Genomic DNA, 19,122 nt, shown 5'->3' with positions numbered 1-19,122 from the left:
GACTACCTGTTCTCCAAGCTGCGGAGACCTGCTTCCTTCCCTGCAAGATGTGCAGCCCAGAACCACCTCAAGCAAGACACCTTCCTTTCTTGTCTTTCTTTCTAAGATCACAGAGATCTCATTGCTTTCTGTTAAAGAGAAGTCAGCAGAAGCAGTAGTGCCCCCTTTCTTAGAAATGGCCTAGCTCAAGCTGTGATCCAGGACACAGAACTTGCAACTTCAGCTCCTAACACATATGACAGTGGTTGTGTTGCCCTCTCCCAGGAACTTGCTGTTACCGCCAGACAACCGTGCAGAGAGGAAGGAAAGATTTAGGGTGTCAACAGTAGGGAGAACAGGGTTCAGTGCTACTGTACAAAGGTGGTAAAAATGGACTGTAGGTTTTTTAAGACAAAATGAACCATTGTGTTCAACCCTCTGCTTCATCACAGTCTTTCCTGCCTCAGATCTGGGATATCCGCCTGACCTGGGGTTAATCATTTAGTCACTGAGAGAAAGGTTCAGGAAAAATAAGTCACTGTCTGGGCAGCAGAACCTATGAGACCAAGTTTCGTATAATAGACAGTCCAAATATTTATGTGGTTATTCATTTGCCTTCCTCACTCCACATCTTGATGACCCTTTGTTTGGCTCCAACACCTTCTGCCCACAATTCTGAAGACATCACTGAATTTAGCATTGCAGGCTTCTGGGGAGATAAGCAGGATTGTTCTCAGGTGTACAGATAAGGAAGCAGAAGCACAGACTGACTAAGTCATGTAAGAAAGTTGTGTGAAAGCAGGAAATCAAATCTTAGCTCACCTCATCCTCAGACCTCTGAATTCTCATAATGAAACTGCCCAACCATTTCTCTCTGCATCCTGAAAGAGGGCAGTCAGAGGTGTTCTACATGGACCATTCACTCTCAGCTTCATAGACTGGGCTTCTTAGGAAGCAATTTCCAGAAGTGACCAGTGACTTGAGAGGTCTCTTTGTGGGGGTACACGTAAAGCATCCCACAAGGCCCTCTGTAAGCCTCAGCACTCTTTTCCCCAGTCGGCAACCCAGTCTAAAAGGGTCCAAAATGGGGCACCTTACAGCTATCCAAGTCTCTAAGCCCTCCAGGGAAACTCAAGAGCAGGCAGGAATTAAACAAGCTGAAGCCAGAGCTTTGGTGACCTTGTGCTGCACTGAAAACAAAATGGTTAAAATGCTCTTAAGTCAACATCTCCGTGAGGTATTAGTCCCTATTAACCTTCTCTTGCCAGATGACTTTCCAGAAGCTCTCTTCAAGTCATAACGAGATGCTTGTCTCCTGCTACCAGAACCACCCAGAGAGGAATGAGGCGACCTGACAAATATACTGCACTTTCCTGTTATCTTTGCTAAGTCTCTTGCATTTTTATATGGCACCTTAATAACCCCTCATTTCCATTACAAGTGCATGCTTTCCTTCTGCTTATCTGTATCTCTATACACTCCTTCTCCATTCCTGCAGCCACACCGCCTCCGGCTACAACCTGGGGAGCTCTCCAGAGCTCAACAGGGTCAGGTCTGCTTAGTAATGGGAGGACAGTCCCATAACTTGGTAGGTGGCAGGACATGATTCACGCAATGGCGCTCCTCCATCTGCGTCAATATTGAACTCGCTGCCTTAAGTTAGGGGTAGGAGAAGTAAACCCAGTGCCCTAATTTCATGCAGTCATTAAGAGATCGGCTGCAACTTTCTCAAGAGACAAACTCCTAACCCCAGTGCCCGGGGCCAGATTTCAGCTTTGCTCTGCCTGCCTACATTCCCCAGGTAGTTACGATCAGATACAATGCTATTTGCTTCCTGTTGTGTGCTGTTAAGTGGTGGCTGCACTCCACCCCAGGGGTGGCTGCATTTCAAAAGCAGGGGAGTGATTACCGCATATACAGGCTGTAAAAGGCATTGGGCTCTTTCTGGGAAGAGGAGAGACAAGTATAATCGGCACTTCTTAAGGCAAATCCTATCAATACCCTCCTGGAGTTGAAGGCTTTCTGTAAGGGCCAGCACCAGTGGAAAGCTGAGGTAACGGACCTGCAATTTGGGCAGAACTGGGTACCTACAACCAAAGCTGTGCTCCTGTAACCCCATGTTCAGCCATGCCCAAGTCCTGATAAATGCAGAAGTACTGCAGACCCTCTGCATTGCTCCGTTCTGAGCCCATGGCTGCTGCCGAAGCCTGAGTAGAATCCAGGACCTGTGGGCTCCTAACCTAGGGCCACCCCTCTCAAACCCACACAGAACAAGGCTTTCTGTACCAACACTGTGACTGCAGCTGCTTTCTTTTCAGTCCTAGCATGGTGAGGCCCAGGGGATTTGCAGACACCAGTTCAGCGCCTGCAGCTCCTTCCCAAGTAACCAAAGGCCTGGATCAGGCCTCTCCCACTGAGCAGAGGAAAAAGAGTGATTCTCGAGCCACGAGAGCTAGCCTGCACAAACAATGTGCTTTAGCCACCACAGCTATCGGGCAGAAGGGGTGAAATATCATCTTCCTCTCCTGTCTGTGGTATAACATCATATCAAAAGCTTTCGAGATGAGCTAGGCCACGGTTGGAGGAAGTAGGTGTTTCAGCTGTTCCCTGGTAGCTATATCCTCCACCTCTCTGCTGGAGGGTGATGGGATTCGTCCCACCAGCTTATCTGACTGGATGCTATGAGAAGCCTTTGTCTTTCACAAACCCAGGCACTGGCCATCAGTGTCCTCAGAGACACTATGTCAAACCTCCACCCCAGAGTTCTGGTTTCTGGATCCCAGCTGGGCTTTAGCAAGGGCAAGAAGCCAGGTCCCCAGTCCAGTTAGAACTGGACTCGCCAAGTCATACTCAAAAGCCAAGTTTTCACACAGCTCAGGAGCTGTACGGTCACAGCTGTGGGTAGCTGAGATCCTCGAGGCTGGACAGATGCTGAACAAGGATTTTTCAAAATCACATTGTGGAACTGAGGGTTCCTGTCTTTTCCTTTTTTTGGTTCCAGCCCTCAGTGACTTACTAACCTCACAGTGCGCACTGACATCGTGTTCCAGGACATTGCTCATACCTTCGGCTTGTAAGTTCATGCACATTATTTGATTTGCATATTGTTGTGTTTGGTAGTCTTCCCAAAGCAAAGAAGCACTGCAAAAGGTCTTGCTTAAGCCTTCAATCCAGCCGAGACTTCTCTGCAAGCATGCAGTTTTGATTTCCCCCCAAGAACATGTTGGATTTGGGGCTTGGCATATTAAATTGTCCATGTGTTAGTAAAACCTGGAAGCATCTAGAAGGTAAATATTAAGCCAAAATGCCCAGGGAAAGCTCAGATCAGCAAAATGTGGTCCAATGAAGGTTTTAGAGGATTTATGGAGGTACCTCGTAAGATGATGCAAAGCTCAGTGGAAGTTGGTGAAGCTGCATCAGCTGAAAACTTGACCTGCCTTCTTGGGTCCATTCACTGTACTATCCTAATCATTCAAAAGGCGTCAGACAGCACTCTTTCTTGGCTACCTGGTCTATAGGCAAGACCTATAGCTCTTGTGGGTAAGGGTATATGAGGTTAAGGTAGGCAAGTTATCAGAAAAGTTGTCTCCTTAGAACTATATCAAACTCAAGGATTTGAGACTAGCCATTTTTGTGATAAAAACGTCATTTTGCTGAAGCCAAGAAACATTGCAGTGGTGTTTTCTGAGGTGTAGCGTTGAACTCCAAGGTCATTTTCAAGTGAGTGAAGAAACAGAATGAGATGAAAATTGGAAGAAAAAAAAACGGTGATAATTTTGTATATTCCCGTTTTTCAAAGTATTTTGGTTTTCATTTCAGCACATTGTGGAAAAAGCATTGGAAACCAAGAAAGCCATACTAAAACTGAGCTGCCCTCCTCCTCCCAGCTCTAGCTATGACAAAAGTCTGTGAAGGAAGGTCTCCACAGAGACTAAGACTCATCAGTCCCTAACTATGAAATCTTTTGGCTGATCCCATCCCACATCTGCGGCAATGGGCCGAAAAGGAAAGTTCATTCTCAGTCCCCTTAGCAGTCTTCATTAGGCTAGTGAACCAAGCTTTTGGTGCAAGCAAGTTGCTATATTTTGAACATTGTCCCAGGGTGAGCTTGCCAGGCTAGGAAAATGAAGGTGGAGTGTGGGGACAATATTTAGTTTACATAACAGTCAGGGTAGAGAAGTATCAAAGCACCCTGACATTTTTCCACCTTCCAGCCGTCAGCAGCAATCCCAGTCAGTGGGTGCTGGTCCCACCATGAAGGGTGACTGCAGGCATTAAGCACAGATATGCATTCATGGCCCAGCTTCTACACATCCGAAGCCAACATTGCAGCTCTGTGTATGGCTACTTGGTGCATTGCCAGCAAAGGACTGTATAATATAGTTTGTATGCCCTGTGAAACTCATTTTTCCACTGCTTTTTGTCTTGCCGTGGACCCATCCTAAGATCTTAGTCAAAAATGCATTGTTTGACCTCAGTGAGTTTGCATCAAGCCTGGTCCTCTCTGCACAGGAGCTCATTTCCATAAGGCAATATCTGTGGACCACAGAGGAGAGTTTCCTGGCCTTCTGCTATGCCCTCGAGAAAAGGCGTTCACAGCTCTGGTCACAGCCACACATAGCCCTTTCACTGACCACTATTCCTTGATTTCTTTCTTTCACAGCTACCAGAGAATCAGCCTTTGTCCATGCCATTGCCTCTGCTGGAGTGGCTTTCGCAGTGACCAGATCCTGCGCCGAGGGCTCGGCCACCATCTGCGGCTGTGACACTCGCCACAAAGGCTCTCCAGGGGAAGGCTGGAAATGGGGAGGCTGCAGCGAGGACGTGGAGTTTGGGAGCATGGTGTCTCGGGAGTTTGCTGATGCCCGGGAGAACAGACCAGATGCTCGGTCAGCCATGAACAGGCACAACAACGAAGCTGGAAGGACCGTAAGGACATTTATTTTCACTTTCTCGATCTCCTTTACTGATTTCTTACCTGCCACATTAGAAACCTGCACTGAACATCCAGAGGGAACTGAGGGAATAATCATACCTCATCTGGGTTGGTTTACATTCTGAAGTGGTGATATGAGCCCCACAAAAGTTCTTTCAGGGAGGTGGTCAACGGTTCTCTATGCCTAGTCTATGGAAGCTAAAAGTAAATTCACCCACTCAGAGTAAATGCCTACCTTGGAGTCAGTTGTACAGACGTCTCTGTAGTGAATGGATGAAAACAGGCAGTGCTAGGGTGGAATTTCATCTCAGCTGAAAGTAGACATTTGAAATATCTCAGCTGAATGATGCCTGTCTCCCTCCCTTGGCTTCAGGAAGGAGAGCTCTGAGATGTTCGTACTGTAGGCATCTGAAATTAAGAGAGATGGACCACAGTTTATGGGCAAGATTCAGCTGGTTATGTGAAGGCATTTAAGTATAACCTGAGAAAGGTATTCTGAAGCATCCAGCTTGTCTGTGGGTAGCTACTGGGAAAGACTGTGGGTCTGCAGGTCCTCTGCCCGCCTTGATCTGATGCCTTGGCCACCCATGGAGCTCACAAATGGCATTAGGTACTTGTGTTTAGGCAACTGAATCCAAGTCTGAGTGCAACTGTCAGGCAGACAATGTTCAACCAGGCCTACCTATGAAAGGACTTTGCCGTCTAAAGTGAGATTTAGGTACCCAAATGTACAACTGCAGACCTATTGCTTTATACTGTGGACCTATAAAATCTACAGACATCTCAGCTTGTGCCCCAGAAGTCCCCAGTATTTGTACCACTCTGGACACATTGTCTAGAGAGTCCCATTAGGACGGAGAAGGCTGAATCACTGGTGTCCATGGGGTGAGATCCTGCAGGATCCCTTGCAGAGAGCCCAGTGGTTTGGGGTCCTTTCCCCTGGGACCACCACCCTGCCCTGTAGACTTGAGAGTAAGGTAGAGCAGGGAAGCATTTTCCACCGCCCCTCTTCTCAATGCTTTCTTTCCCAGAGAGTATTTAAAGAAAATGAGTGAGAATGTGACTCTGATGCCTCCTGATTAAACATTGACCATACCACAAAGCCAACTAATGTGTTTTCACTTCAGACTCAAAAAGCATATAAGTATAGACTCAAAAAGTATATAAGGGAACTGAAAGTACTAAGTCTTGTCCTCATCACAGTGACTGACCCACAAGCAGTGAATTTTCTTTGTAAGGTGGGAAAATCCCAATGACAGGACATTCTCTTTTTCATCTCAAGAATACCCCATAAATGCCTGAAGAACTTAATCTATGAGAAACAATTTGTGAAATTAAATCACAAAGCTCTTGCTAATGGAGGCCATTCCACAGCACCTGTAATATAACTGCTTTTTTTCCTCATGCAGTAAACTTGAATTAGTTCATCCTGCAGTGGAAGAAACGATACCTCACTGCAATCAAAAGAGGTTAATGTGGTCTTGTTCCCTCAGGAGCAGACCTTACATGTGCCTAGGAGGACTGTGCCATGAACCATAACAAAGCAAGCACAGTTGCACAGGGCTAGGAAACCTCTGTCCTTACTAGGACTTTAGTGTGAGCTCCTCGGGTGGCCAAACCGCTGTTATCCCACCTCACACCACAGGACAGCTGGTCTGAAATAGGGAGTACAATCTTTCAAAATAAAATACCACCAGAAACAAAACTTGTCCATAATGAAGATGAATACAAGAAATAATGTGGTTTCCTCAAGCAATGGCCCAAATTATTCCAGGTACCTCAAAGTTCATTGCTGGTGGTAGTTACTGGGAGAGCTAATGAGATAAAGAGGACTGTGGAGAAGCTGTGGAAAGGAGGGATTTGCCTTAAAGTGAGAATCCTTGGAAAAATTGAGCTGTGAACAAACATCCCTGTGATCTCAGGCTTAGACAGGATGTTGGCATTGGGTTATTTTTGGACATTTTACAAATTTCAAAAATTAGGGAGCAAATGTCCCATCTGAAATCCTTTCTTTTATAAAGCACTAGTGTTTGTCATTCTCACCATGCCAGCACTCATGGAGTAGCTGTTCCAGGCCTCCATGCTCAAGTGTTTCCAGCTAAACCTGAGCCATAGGCAATGTTTCATGTTATGAACTCAAACCCTACCACCAGGCCAGAAGCTTTGATTAAGTTCAGCATGATTATATGAACCAAACATTTTGTGGTTCTCTCTCATCGCTAATTACAACCTCCTTTGCGGCGTGTGATACTCCGTAAATAACACAGGAAAGCACCTGGTAAACATCAAGGTGCTGATTCATGGCAAATCTTTTGGACTCAGGCTGGCACTAGTCTGTTCACGTACCCTGAAATTTGCTGATCAGTCTGAAAATGCAGATTATCAAGTAAGTTGCATAAGGCTTGTCTCCCACCTCAGAATACTGGAGGGCAACACCTCTAAAAACCTTTAGAATAATTTCATGAGTAGTGAGAGCACACAGCAAACCTCTAAGCTCAACAATCACCTTTCCATTTACTCAAGGACAGTTCTTTATATTGAAGTCTGAGTCTTTCAAAATCAGAATTTTTTCTGAAATGAAAAAATTCTGAATCAGAATTTTTTTCAGAATCTTTGAAATGTTTTTAAAAACATCGTGCGTTTGGCTTAAAAATAAAAAATAAATTACTTTTCAGGTTTCTGAACATAGCCTAGAGGCTAGAACATTGTTTGCTTAAGTAAACGTGAAAACATACATAAAAGATGGAACTCTGGGCTGGATGCTCAGGCCATTTCTCATTTATTTAATTTCCAGTGGAATAGCTATATATTCCACTTATGAAAACATTTGTTTTAGTAGGTTTTTGTGTTCTTTGCTTTTCTGCCTAGACGCATCTGAACTGTATTCTTAGGTGACAATACTGTAATACTCACACATGAACATCAATAAGATAAAAATTAGAGTGTACAGATCACTTCAGCCCTTAGTGAAAACACTCAATAGATGCTTAAAGTTGGGGTGGCAATCAGAGATAGCCACTGAAAATAATAAAGTTGTGAAAGTTTTATTTGCCTCAGACCCAGTATCTGTGCACTGCACTGACTGGGGGATAAGGTGATTCTTGTTCACAAGTGTGCAAGTATAACAATGAAAACACTCCAAGTTCTTTAGGAAATCCTGGCTAAATAGCAAAATGATTTGTGTTTTGATTACAGACTAACGTCTTCCCTCTTCTTTGCCTTTCCTCTCCTTCTCTTTTCCAGTCTATCATTGAGCTCATGCATCTGAAGTGCAAATGTCATGGCCTCTCAGGCAGCTGCGAAGTGAAGACCTGCTGGTGGTCTCAGCCAGACTTCAGGGTCATCGGTGACTACCTCAAGGACAAGTACGATAGTGCTTCTGAAATGGTGGTGGAAAAACATCGGGAATCCCGTGGCTGGGTCGAGACCCTCAGGCCCAAATACAACTTCTTCAAGGCTCCAACTGAGAAGGACCTGGTTTACTACGAGAACTCACCAAACTTTTGTGAGCCCAACCCTGAGACAGGTTCCTTCGGGACCCGTGACAGGATCTGTAATGTCACTTCCCACGGGATTGATGGTTGCGATCTTTTGTGCTGCGGCCGTGGGCACAACACGAGGACTGAGAAACGGAAAGAGAAGTGCCACTGTATCTTTCACTGGTGCTGCTATGTCCGTTGCCAGGAGTGCATACGAGTCTACGATGTCCACACATGCAAATAAATTGGGCAAAACCCTTTGCTGGGCTCCAAGTGGAGAAACAGATTTGAGCCTACTTCCTCTGAGGTTGCAGACATGAGAGGAGTCTACTTTTTGATATTAAAAGAATAAAAAAAAAATAAAGGCTAAAACTGGTTGGATAGAATAGGTCTAATGACTTCTGGGCTATCCCGAGGTACATCTGGCAGTCACACAAGTTACGCCACAATGATGCATCCTATAGGAGACAGCGGCTTTTTAACTAGCTGACGACACAGAGCCGGAAAGAAGAGCATCAGCAAAAGCATGGATTTGCTCTGCTCTCGCCCACTTGAAGTGACTTGTGTGATTAAGTGTCCTCTGAAAGACTTGCATCTTCCTATGTATCTCCTTTTCCCTCAGCCAGGGAGAGGCTGTGTTGGACAACAGCACTAAGCTTTCTGAGATCTATCTACATACCCAAATGGCCAGACTCTGTGCATAATATGAGCAACAACAACAGCAGCAAAAGAAATAAAAGCAGATAAGTTAATGATTTTTTTAAAAAAATGCAAATTTTCCTTTGCTTTTGCCCTGGAACCAGAGAAGTCTACCAATATATTATAGAGCTGTAGAGTGGACAGGCTCTTCACATGAACTTTTTAGCAAAGTAGCTTCTGCCAGATTCGACATAGGATGCAGTGACACCTATAGAGTGGGAGGGAGGGAGAAGGAAAGGGAAAAGGAGAGAAAGAGAGAGGACTGCCGATGGTTTCCTGCAAATGCCCTGTTGGCACACAGGTGATGTGCATGGTACAAAAAATTTCAGTGCCTGGTAAGTGAAGTGAAGAGGACTCGATCTGTGCATTGAGAAGGAGACAGTCCCATAATGGACGTGGTGCTCCAGCTGTGGCTCAGCCAACGAGTCTTCCTCGGAAAAAACAAGCGGTGCAGGGTGATTCTCCTTGGGCAGCTGGGAGTGAGATATCTGACTCCTGAGCACCCCAGCTTGTTCCAGTAGAGGAGGAGAGGGAAAGTGTTTATTCCTCCCACCTCATTACAGAACACCATCACCAACAGTGGAAAGTGCACTTAGTCCATCCACCCTCCGCACCCCATGCAGGCTTCCCCCGGGCACTTAGCAAAACCCTTAGACCACAAGTCTGTCAGGAACATGACTTTGAAGGACTGTTTGTCACCCAGTAATTTACGTGATGGTGAGCCAACCCTCACCCCCCGCAAGTTGGAACAGTTTCAGACTCTAGACAAATTTGGTTCCTCGCCTAATTTCTACAGCCATTCCCATATCTAAAAGTGGCCCAGATTAAAATGCATGGAATCCAGACTCTGAATGAGCCCAGAGGTTGGACGCAGAGCCAAATCCCAACTGTGCAGTGCTGCCCTGTCTCCGCTGTTCACTTCCAACTGCCCTTCTTTGCACGCTGCTCTACTTCAGATATCAGATCAGGATTGCCAGTTTACAGAAACACCTCTCACTTCTTCTGCAGGCATCAGGGCTTCCTACAGCCATGTGGGTATCAGGCCTGAATCTCAGCCCATCTCCTTGGTATTTACAGCACTGTAATTCTGCTCTTTGCTTGAGTTATTCATGGTCAATACCGGCATAAACGAGTGGTGAATCAAGCATGGAGTGGTAGCCTGTTTAGCCTCTGATGCAGTTGCCCTACGAACTCCTTGACTTACTCGTACCCTTGAGTTCCTATCTTGGGAAAGGGACTAAGGACGGGCATTTTTTCTTTCTTTTCATTGAGAGAGGGAGACGGGTTGTGATCTAACTCCCAGAGACCCATAAGAGTCTTTTCATGGAGAGCATGGCAATGTAATGATGGTTGTTAGCTAGTTCACACCTGGATATCTGTGTAGAGAAATCAGAGGGCTCTTCTCTCCCAACGAGTCAGCTTATTCCCAGTCATACTCAAGAGAGAGTATGCAGAAGAGACAGGGAGCGAATAGAACTTAATCCCATCAGAGAGAAAACAGGGGAAATGATGCCTCCAAGGGTTGACTCCATGAGTCATGGCGTCTCCCGGGACTACTCCTAGGCTGGTACAGTTTATGCATCACCCTATGTCTCAGGGCTGTGCCCAAGGACACAAGGAAGGTTTGCGTGTTGATGGAGGCACTTCTGTTAATGCTCTGCAAAAAAGCTGCAATGAAATGAGAGGAGAGATACAGGAGGGAGGGAAGGAGAGAAGGAAAGATCAAGAGAGACAAAGAAAGAAATGGGGAGAAAACCGATTGATCTGTACATGTAAATATTGCGTGCAGTGGGTGATCACACATCAGCTGATGGAAAGCAATAGGTCACTAAAAATTGAGACAAAGATGAACCAATGAATAGAAATATGGCTGATTTTTATAATACTATCTTGGTGAAAAGGAAAATCTGATCATTAGAGCAAATAGAGAAGGAGGCCACTGCAGGGGAAAATTGCCACAGTAACCAATATTCAAACACAAGCTGTCAAGAAAAAAAACACTAAAGGAAAAGACATAGAATGTGGAAGGCATTAACTGAAAAAAAAATAGACAAGGGAAGTTAAGTCTGGTTTACTTAATATAATGTAGTGCTAGCAGTCACAGTGAGAGATGTTAGACATGTCGTGCCAAGGACTTGTGTCAGTGATTTCTGCCCCAAGAGTGAGGATGCAAATCACTGCAGATCATGTTCTGTGTCGGTCCATTGACTTCAGCAGGACCACACCCGCAACTAATTTTACCCTGATATCTTTAAACAGAGTGATTTCAAACTCCTTGTTTTACAACATGCCAGTGAAGAAATGGGTTGAAGGATTTGGCTTCCTTGCATGCGGGAGTTGAATTTTAACCCCAACCCATCCACAGCATGCTAACATTCACAATTTTTGCATTTTCACCAGAACCAAGCTCAATATCACTAGCATGTGAAGCTCTTTGAGAAGCATGGAAACAACAACAACTAGGCATCTCCTGAGCAATTGCTTCTTAAGGTGAACAAATAGATTTTGACTGCAGCAGTAGAATTTATTTCTACTCTCTACTTTTGTACTAGGATCAAAGGCAAGACACAAATAAGTGCAGAAGGTGATTCATCATAGCCTAGGATGGTATCTAAGCTAGGTTTGGTAAATTGCCTTCTGGATGAACCTCTGTCTTTCCTGGAGGAAAGCTTTAGCTGATGAGCTCATACTAGATGATGAACTTTCAGACTGGGTACAGTCTGATGATGTGAAGTCCACCATGAGTCAAGAAGGTGAAGCTACAATCTGATTATCAGCTGAAATGGGCTGGAAATTGTACTCCTTCATTCAAAACTGGGGTCAGGCTCAGTGCTTGGAGACTTCTAGCCCATTCAAGGGATTTTTAACAAAACCTATGCATATTTGTTAGGTGTTATTATGTAATTAGTCATCTACTAATAGTAGTAAGGGGTTGTATAGTGTAAGGGATTGAGCAGCTGCTACAGAAGTCAATGAAAAATATGTGTGAATTCTGCTAATGAACCCAGGTACATCTGAGGGTCCTAGTCCCTGGTTTGTCTCCACCTACTTATGTGGAGGGGAAAGAGAGAGCCTGCCAGGAGTCTGGGAGCAAGGGAATGCTGAGTACTCATGCCAGGCCTGCGTCTGGCCCCACGGCTTTGGAGAAGTCACTTGGGGCATTGCTAGTTTATACACATGAATTCAGGGAACGTGTTTGAAAAGCTAAGATCCCACTCCACTGCCTACTCTTGGTGTCTCATGTCAGGGTTCCCACTGCAATAATCTTAAAGACAAAGTCAATGAAGGGTGAGGTACTGTCCCTCCCTGTCCATCATCTCGGCTACGGTGGGCCTCATTTAGGGAACGGTCTAAATACAACCCAAAGTCTTCTTCTGCCTCAGATTCTCCAAGTCTTTCAGAATGGTAGGGCCTTCCTCACAGAGAGGACTTTGGGTTTCACTCAATAATACAAGCATCTAGTGACATTTGAGGTGCCCTAAAATATCCCATTGGGATACAGCTGTTGCTTCAATGTCACAGGACTCCCACAATCCTGTGTCATGTGTACTAAATCTGGGCAGATACGTCAGAGACCAATGGGTACCCAAAAGGACACAAGATGCCTGTTGTAGACAGTTGAATTGTTCAATTGCCTGGCAGTGGGTTTCTGTAAAAACTTCCCCTCCACATCAGGTTGTGGCAGTTTCCACAAAAGGAAAAGATCATTCATTTCCAACTCATATTCTATTTTCCATGGTACCCTTTCCCTCAGTCTTCACATGTGGTGAGGTTTGTCCTCAAGCAGATGGTTTGTATCAGGGATGTGTCTGGCAGTACCAGGGAAAAGGGAAAGGGTATCATCCAGCCAAGTAACACAGATGTAAAAAATAAAAATAAAAAGGAACATAATTTAATTCGTTTTACATGCTGCTATCCAAATTTTCCTTTAGCTGAACAGATGGGTTTGATGGGCCCATCAGTTCCGCATTCAACCTCATTGAAGTCAACAGAGTTATATGCAAGGGGTGAATTTGGCCTCACCTCTTTTCTTTCTGTGAAAGAAATGGAAAGTTTAGGAGCTTTTTGTTGTCTTGGTTTAGTTTTAGAATTTGGGGTTTTCTCTTTCTCAGAGAAAATAAAAACACAGGGAGGGGAATGCATGACTTTTCTGTTACTGGACTCCTGATGTATTGCACTGACTGTCTTCTCCAAAATATTTTTGAAGTCTCCAGAATTGTCTCCACTGCTTACAAGGGGCTTTATTTGCACAGCCAAAGCAGTCAGGATTTAATCTTGGGAAGGCACTGCAAGGACAGCCACATCACAAAATGCAACCTGGTGCAAAAATCTCCAAGTTTGCACCAGTCGCACCAGCCCCGCAAACAGAAGTACTGTAGTCTTAGCTGGGGACTGCAGGATTTCTGTGTTAGCTAATCCTCATAGAGCAATTTTGTCTGGTATTCAATCTGAAATATTCTGGGTGTTTTCAGTGCATTCATTTCTATTGCTACAGAAATGTCCATGGATTGTAATACATTTGTCATGTGTTTTCATACGCTTGTAATTTCCCCACCCCTAATTTCAAATACAGAAGAAACACTTCCTCATTCTATAAGCTCTGGGTCAATTTTTAGCTTCAAGGGGAGGTTTCAGTGCAGAAAATCTGGGTTTTGATGTTCCAGGGGATATTCTGGGTTACAGCATGAGCACACGGCAGGAGCTGGGAGTTGTGAATCGAGTTCTGGGCCCTGTGCTATGGAAATTACCCTAGCCTTCCCTTGATGCCTTAACAGTAAGCTTCAGGAAGATAATACAGGGCCACAAAAAGACAGCAAATCAAACTGGTCTGCAGACACCAGCCACTGTGCCTGGTTAAAACTCACAAACAGTATCAGCTGCCCATCAGAAAATTACTCCTGGCTCTGCCAGAGACCTGCAGAGAGCTGAGGCTACTGAGAAGGCGATGCTCTGCTCTCAATGGCACGGTGAGGGGTTTGCCCGGGTCTGTCAGTCATGTGTCCAGGCAGATATTTGGGGAAAAGCTGTAGAGAGAGTGTTAGACGATGGAAGAGAAAGCGGGCTGGGTGGGAGAAGGTCCCATCTCTTCTTCATTGCTGTATTTCTTCTGTTCTCCACCTTCCCTCCAAGCTGAAACTTGGCTGTTATGGTAGGGACTTCTTAGTATGGGAAAGTCTCTCTTCTAGATTTCCCTTATCTCACGGGGCAGCAGCAGTGGGATCTGTCTTGCTTTTTGCTCAATTGTTTTTCTTCATGGCTTAACCCCCAGTGCTCATGTTCCCTGCCCTCTCCTGTGTGCTCCAACAAAAGCTGCTGATCTGCACTTCATCGCTGCTCAGCCAGGGGACAGGACCCTGCTGCCTCAGGTCTCTGTTAGCCACTGCTGGGTGCAGATGTGTCCATTGTGTTGGAAACAGAGGCTTCTATGGCTTCCTTTTAGAGAAATGGGTGTTTAGCCCTCATTCCTGACGCTGATGGTGGCTGTGTGGACTTGGGCAAGTCATTCTGCTCCCCCTTCCCTGCAGTTTCCAGAGACATCTTTGATGTGTCCCCACCTTGGAGGGGGAGATCCTCTCAAGAACAAACATGAGGCCATTATATCTAGCTCCCTGGCATCAGGGGGTGGGATTCAGAACATAAAGTGAGAGGCTTAAATGTAGGTACCTACAAGTGAGCTCGGTGCTTGAACTTCCATGCAAGCAATGATGGTGGGATCCATTTGCCTAAACATAGCATCTAGGGTTAAATTGAATCATTGAAGATAGGCATCTAGAGTCATTTGGAATGCCCCAGGGTACCTCACTGGCTTCTAGCAGCTGCTCTGGAAGAGTGTGGTCTCCCTTTAAGTCCTGTGGCATATCTGCCAGCCACATGCAGATGTCTCAGAAACCCCAGGGCATCCCAGATGGCACTAGATGCGTGTGCATGAGCAACTCAGTTGATCTCCTAGTGAGTTGGCAATGGAGGCTAGCGAGCACTTCATCTGGCCAAATGTAAGTGTCCGCTGTAGAGCAAGCTGAACCATTCTTTAGGCCCCACTGATCGTGCTGACAATTTCCATCAGATACAGGCGTTTAGACATCTAACTCACATGGAGACACATGCGTGCAGACATCTACAATTGTGTATCTTAGTCTCTGAGCTGGACCCCACTCCAGGTGCCTAACACTCATGTCTTTGGAGACTCTAAGATGGAAATCTGTCTGTGGGCCCAGTTCTACTCTCACTTAGACATAAATCAGGAGGCATCATTTCCATAATGCCAGACTTACAAGCATATCAAAGGGAAGGTGGATGTATTCTGGAAGAATAATTATTTGAAACCAACTTACTGACTGGTATGTGATGGGTTTGACCCCAAGGGAGCATCTCTGCTGTTCCTCTTGGTGAGCACATAATGAAAATGGATAACTCCCACCAAGTCATCTACAGGCAAAATCTTGCTGTTACGTGAATACCATCCACATAGAGAAAGCTCCTGAGACACAACAGTCACAAGCATCTTCTCCACCTAACTTTGTCTCTGCAGACCTTGCTCTATTTATACATGTTCTGTGGACCAAGGGAGGTCTTGGACAGCCCTGCATGAAAATGGAGAGTGGGGAAGGTGTGAGGAGATGCCTTCCTCATTTTCTTTTCTTTTTCCAAGTTTCGTCTTATTTATTAGTATTTATTTATTTCTCACCACTCATTCCACTCTACCAAAAAGCCTGAAGGCACATCTGCTACATAGGCTAGCAAGCAGCTGAGTATCACCCATGTTTTTGAGGGAAGGCACCGTTTTGTCAGGGACCCTTCCCAACATGCACTTGCCACCTGCTGCTACCACATGCAAAGCACAAGAGGCCCAAGCCTTCCCGAGGCAGGCTCCCAAAACCTCCCAAATCCTCCTGTATGTGATCAAATCCTCCCCACTGAAGCCTCCATTCCCAACAATGCGCGTTCCTCCAGACCCAGTTGCCCCACTGCCTGCCTGTCCCCTACTGACTGCAGCTCAGCCTTACTCCTCTTCGTCTCAGTGCAGACCCACTCTATCTCTGTCTCTTACAGCATCATTTCTGTCACTCCCAGGCCAAAACCTGCCCAAACAGGACCTCTCATTGCTTTGGACTACCTGACAAGCCCACTAGCGGTGTGGAAGGCATAAAACACAACCCTATAGTACCACAGGGGATTTCCCCATGGCACGAAACATGCTTGTCCAGAAGTCAAGGACAAGTATCTTCTTGCGGGTGGGTTTTTCACTATTGCTTTCCCTTCCCACAGACTGTCTGCCTGATTACACTGCCCTGTTCAGAGCTATGTCATTGTCTGTAACCCTTCCCCAACCTGCCCCTGCCGTTACCCCACCTGAGCACCCCTTTGTACAGAATGCATGTATGATACAACCTGAAATTCCAAAGCTATTGTACAAAGTAGGATCGTCACCTTTTTTTTCCTCAGTATTTTGTTAAGTCTGATGATTTTTTTATGATTATTTATTTTATGAATAAATGTATATATTAGTAAGAGAATATATTTGCGGAAATAACTCATCGGGACAGTGTTGTTGCTCTGCTGTTGTGCTTGTGACCTCATTGGCTTTTACCCTATTTTCTACTGACAGCACACTAGCAATGTCTTGTAACTGTTTTTTGTTACCAGTTAAGTTTGATAGATGTGTTAACTTTATAATGAAAATTAAAAAAAAAAAAAAAGCATTAATTTTAATCTGTGTTTGGATATTTTTCCAACCGTTCTGCAGTTCTGATGGGATGGTATTCCATATCATAGGCTGAAATGCAATTGGGGAGAGGTAGGAAAGAAATATATACATCTTGTCCATGTAGGACAGAAGCCATGTTCTTTGGAAGAAGAGATGCCATCTGATTTGGTGCCATTTAACCCATGCCCTGCTGTGTGGTAAATGTCAATTCAGCTGAGAATAAAACGTGTACTCTCAAACTGCCATGAGCCCATTTCTCAGATGAGCATCACTGGGACAGGGAGCCAGTTTCCTTCCAGGAGTCCACGTATAACATGAAGAAAGGTGGCCAAAAGACATGCATTTGGCTTCAAACATGGGAAGGACAAAGAGCAACCACGGGGTTACTGATGACTGAGAGCTGGTGCGTGGTGAACTACTGCTACTACTTAAGAGACATTCAAGCCACCCAGCTTCAGCCCTCACAGACCAGACATCTTCTTCAAACCAGCCCTTGATGACCCCTTTATAGGCAAAGGAGGGAGTTGAGCACATCTGGAGATTTATGCCGTTTATGTAAAGCATAGAGCTGAGATGGTATAAATCACCTTCCAAAGATGTCTATTTTTCTACAGCGATTCTAAATGAGCATATCTACAAACAAACAAATAAAACAAAACTAAACAAAACAAAAAAGAAAAAAAGTAAAAAAAAGAACTTTTCCAATGGGAAGGTTGGAAGGTTCTGGGAGAAAAGTAGCATACTGTGATGCCCCAGACATAACATCCTCCCCAAACCTACACCCATACCTTGTTTCAAATGACACAGGTCAAACACCACAGAGGACTCTCAGCATACCGGACTCAGCATATTTTCCAGAAATAAATTATAAACATTCTTATTAAAGAGCCCTTGAGATAAGTTTGTTTGTCAAGCTGTGTTGCCTGTTTCTCCTGGTTCAAGCAAGAGCCCTTTTGGCTTCTATAGGAAAAAATAAGAAATTTGTGGACATCTCAGTCATTCTTACTTTGAGGGGCATATGTGCTCTTAACCCCTACAGGCCCTTTTATGAACTAAAGAAGAAAGTCTGGTGTTAATAACCCATTGCTGCCCCATGGCTTGGAATTTTCACCTTTTGGGATGAAATGCGGAAGTCCTCTCTTTTGCAGAACAGTCCCTTTCCTCTGCACAGGTGGGCAGCACAGCCAAACCATGGTCACATTTAGCCATGTCAGAGGGCTTTGCCATGACAGCCTAACTCATAGAAGCCATCTAAGACTGTTCCACTACCAAGTGGCAGCTCTTTGATACTCAAAGCCAGGGGTCTGACCCTATCCCCAAGGATAATATAAGGACTGATGCACAGGGGGAGTTAGGTACCTAGCTTCCTTGTAAATAGCAGAATTGAGATCTTGACAATTTTTTGATAAACAGCAGAATGAACTTGGGTGAAGGTTTGGCTTCCAGCAAGGAGTCAGTATTAGACTGATGAGACTTCTCCTCCTAAGCCAAACCATGCCTCATTACTGGCAGTACCACACCACCTCTCATGACTTCTCTCCATGCACAGGTATCCCAGTCACATACAAAAAGTAACTCAAACAAGTCTGGGATGTGCCAGATCCATAGCACATGTGCAAATTGGTCTCTACATGCAGAGCCCAAGGCTTCTGAGAGCCTCCAGTGTCCTTGTGCCTGTGCACCAGTCTGGTGGAAACCAGCCACCTCCAGTCAGACAAATCTGCATATGACCAAGGTATCCAAAGCCTCCACAAAGTTGCAGACTTGCCACACAGGCTTCACTGATTATAAGGAGTGGGATTCAGCTCACAGACTCAAACACAAAAATGTAGGTGCCCACAGAACCACAAAGAGGCATATCAATGCCCTGTAGGCATTTCAATCTGGAGGATCCTGCCTGTCCTCCAGGTGCTCTCCCAGAACCACCGTGGATCTCCTGCAGATCCGTGTCATGTCTGGCAGCTCCAGGAAGATGTCTCAGATAGCCCAAGATGTGCCAAAAGCAACAGACAATTAAGATCAGGCGAGTGAATTGAGCCAAATGTCCCCCAGTGTGAACTTTAAGTTTCTATTTTTGTCTGTAAAGCCTAGAGAAAGCTTAATTTCAGCATAATGGCTGAAAGCTGCCCTAGATCACTTATGGCATCTGCAACATCACCTGGTCTTGGCACAGGTAGTGCTACAGACCCTTAGGAGACCTATACCTATTGGATTGGCAGGTGCAGACCCAGGAGTTGTCTTAGATGGTACCAGACACCTGTGTTTAGGAAAGCACATTGAAACTTCAGACTCCACTGGTTGTAAAGGGAGTTTAGAGTCTCTGC

General features: G+C 45.2%; 1 protein-coding gene across 1 annotated transcript in view; it reads left to right on the top strand.

Annotated features, from left to right (window-relative positions):
* Nucleotides 1–16,793, top strand: part of WNT3A (Wnt family member 3A) — a 95,035-nt gene extending 78,242 nt beyond the window's left edge. Inside the window, exons 3-4 of the mRNA XM_083824702.1 lie at nucleotides 4,643–4,908; nucleotides 8,159–16,793. Coding sequence (XP_083680828.1) covers nucleotides 4,643–4,908; nucleotides 8,159–8,638 — 746 coding nt within the window. The 3' untranslated portion in view covers nucleotides 8,639–16,793. The remainder of the gene's footprint in view (nucleotides 1–4,642; nucleotides 4,909–8,158) is intronic.
* The last annotated feature ends 2,329 nt before the right edge of the window (nucleotides 16,794–19,122 follow it).

The sequence above is a fragment of the Anser anser genome (genome assembly GCF_964211835.1).
Source record: "Anser anser genome assembly, chromosome: 2".
Classification (NCBI taxonomy): Eukaryota; Metazoa; Chordata; class Aves; order Anseriformes; family Anatidae; genus Anser; species Anser anser.
This window is presented reverse-complemented; position numbering and strand designations above follow the sequence as displayed.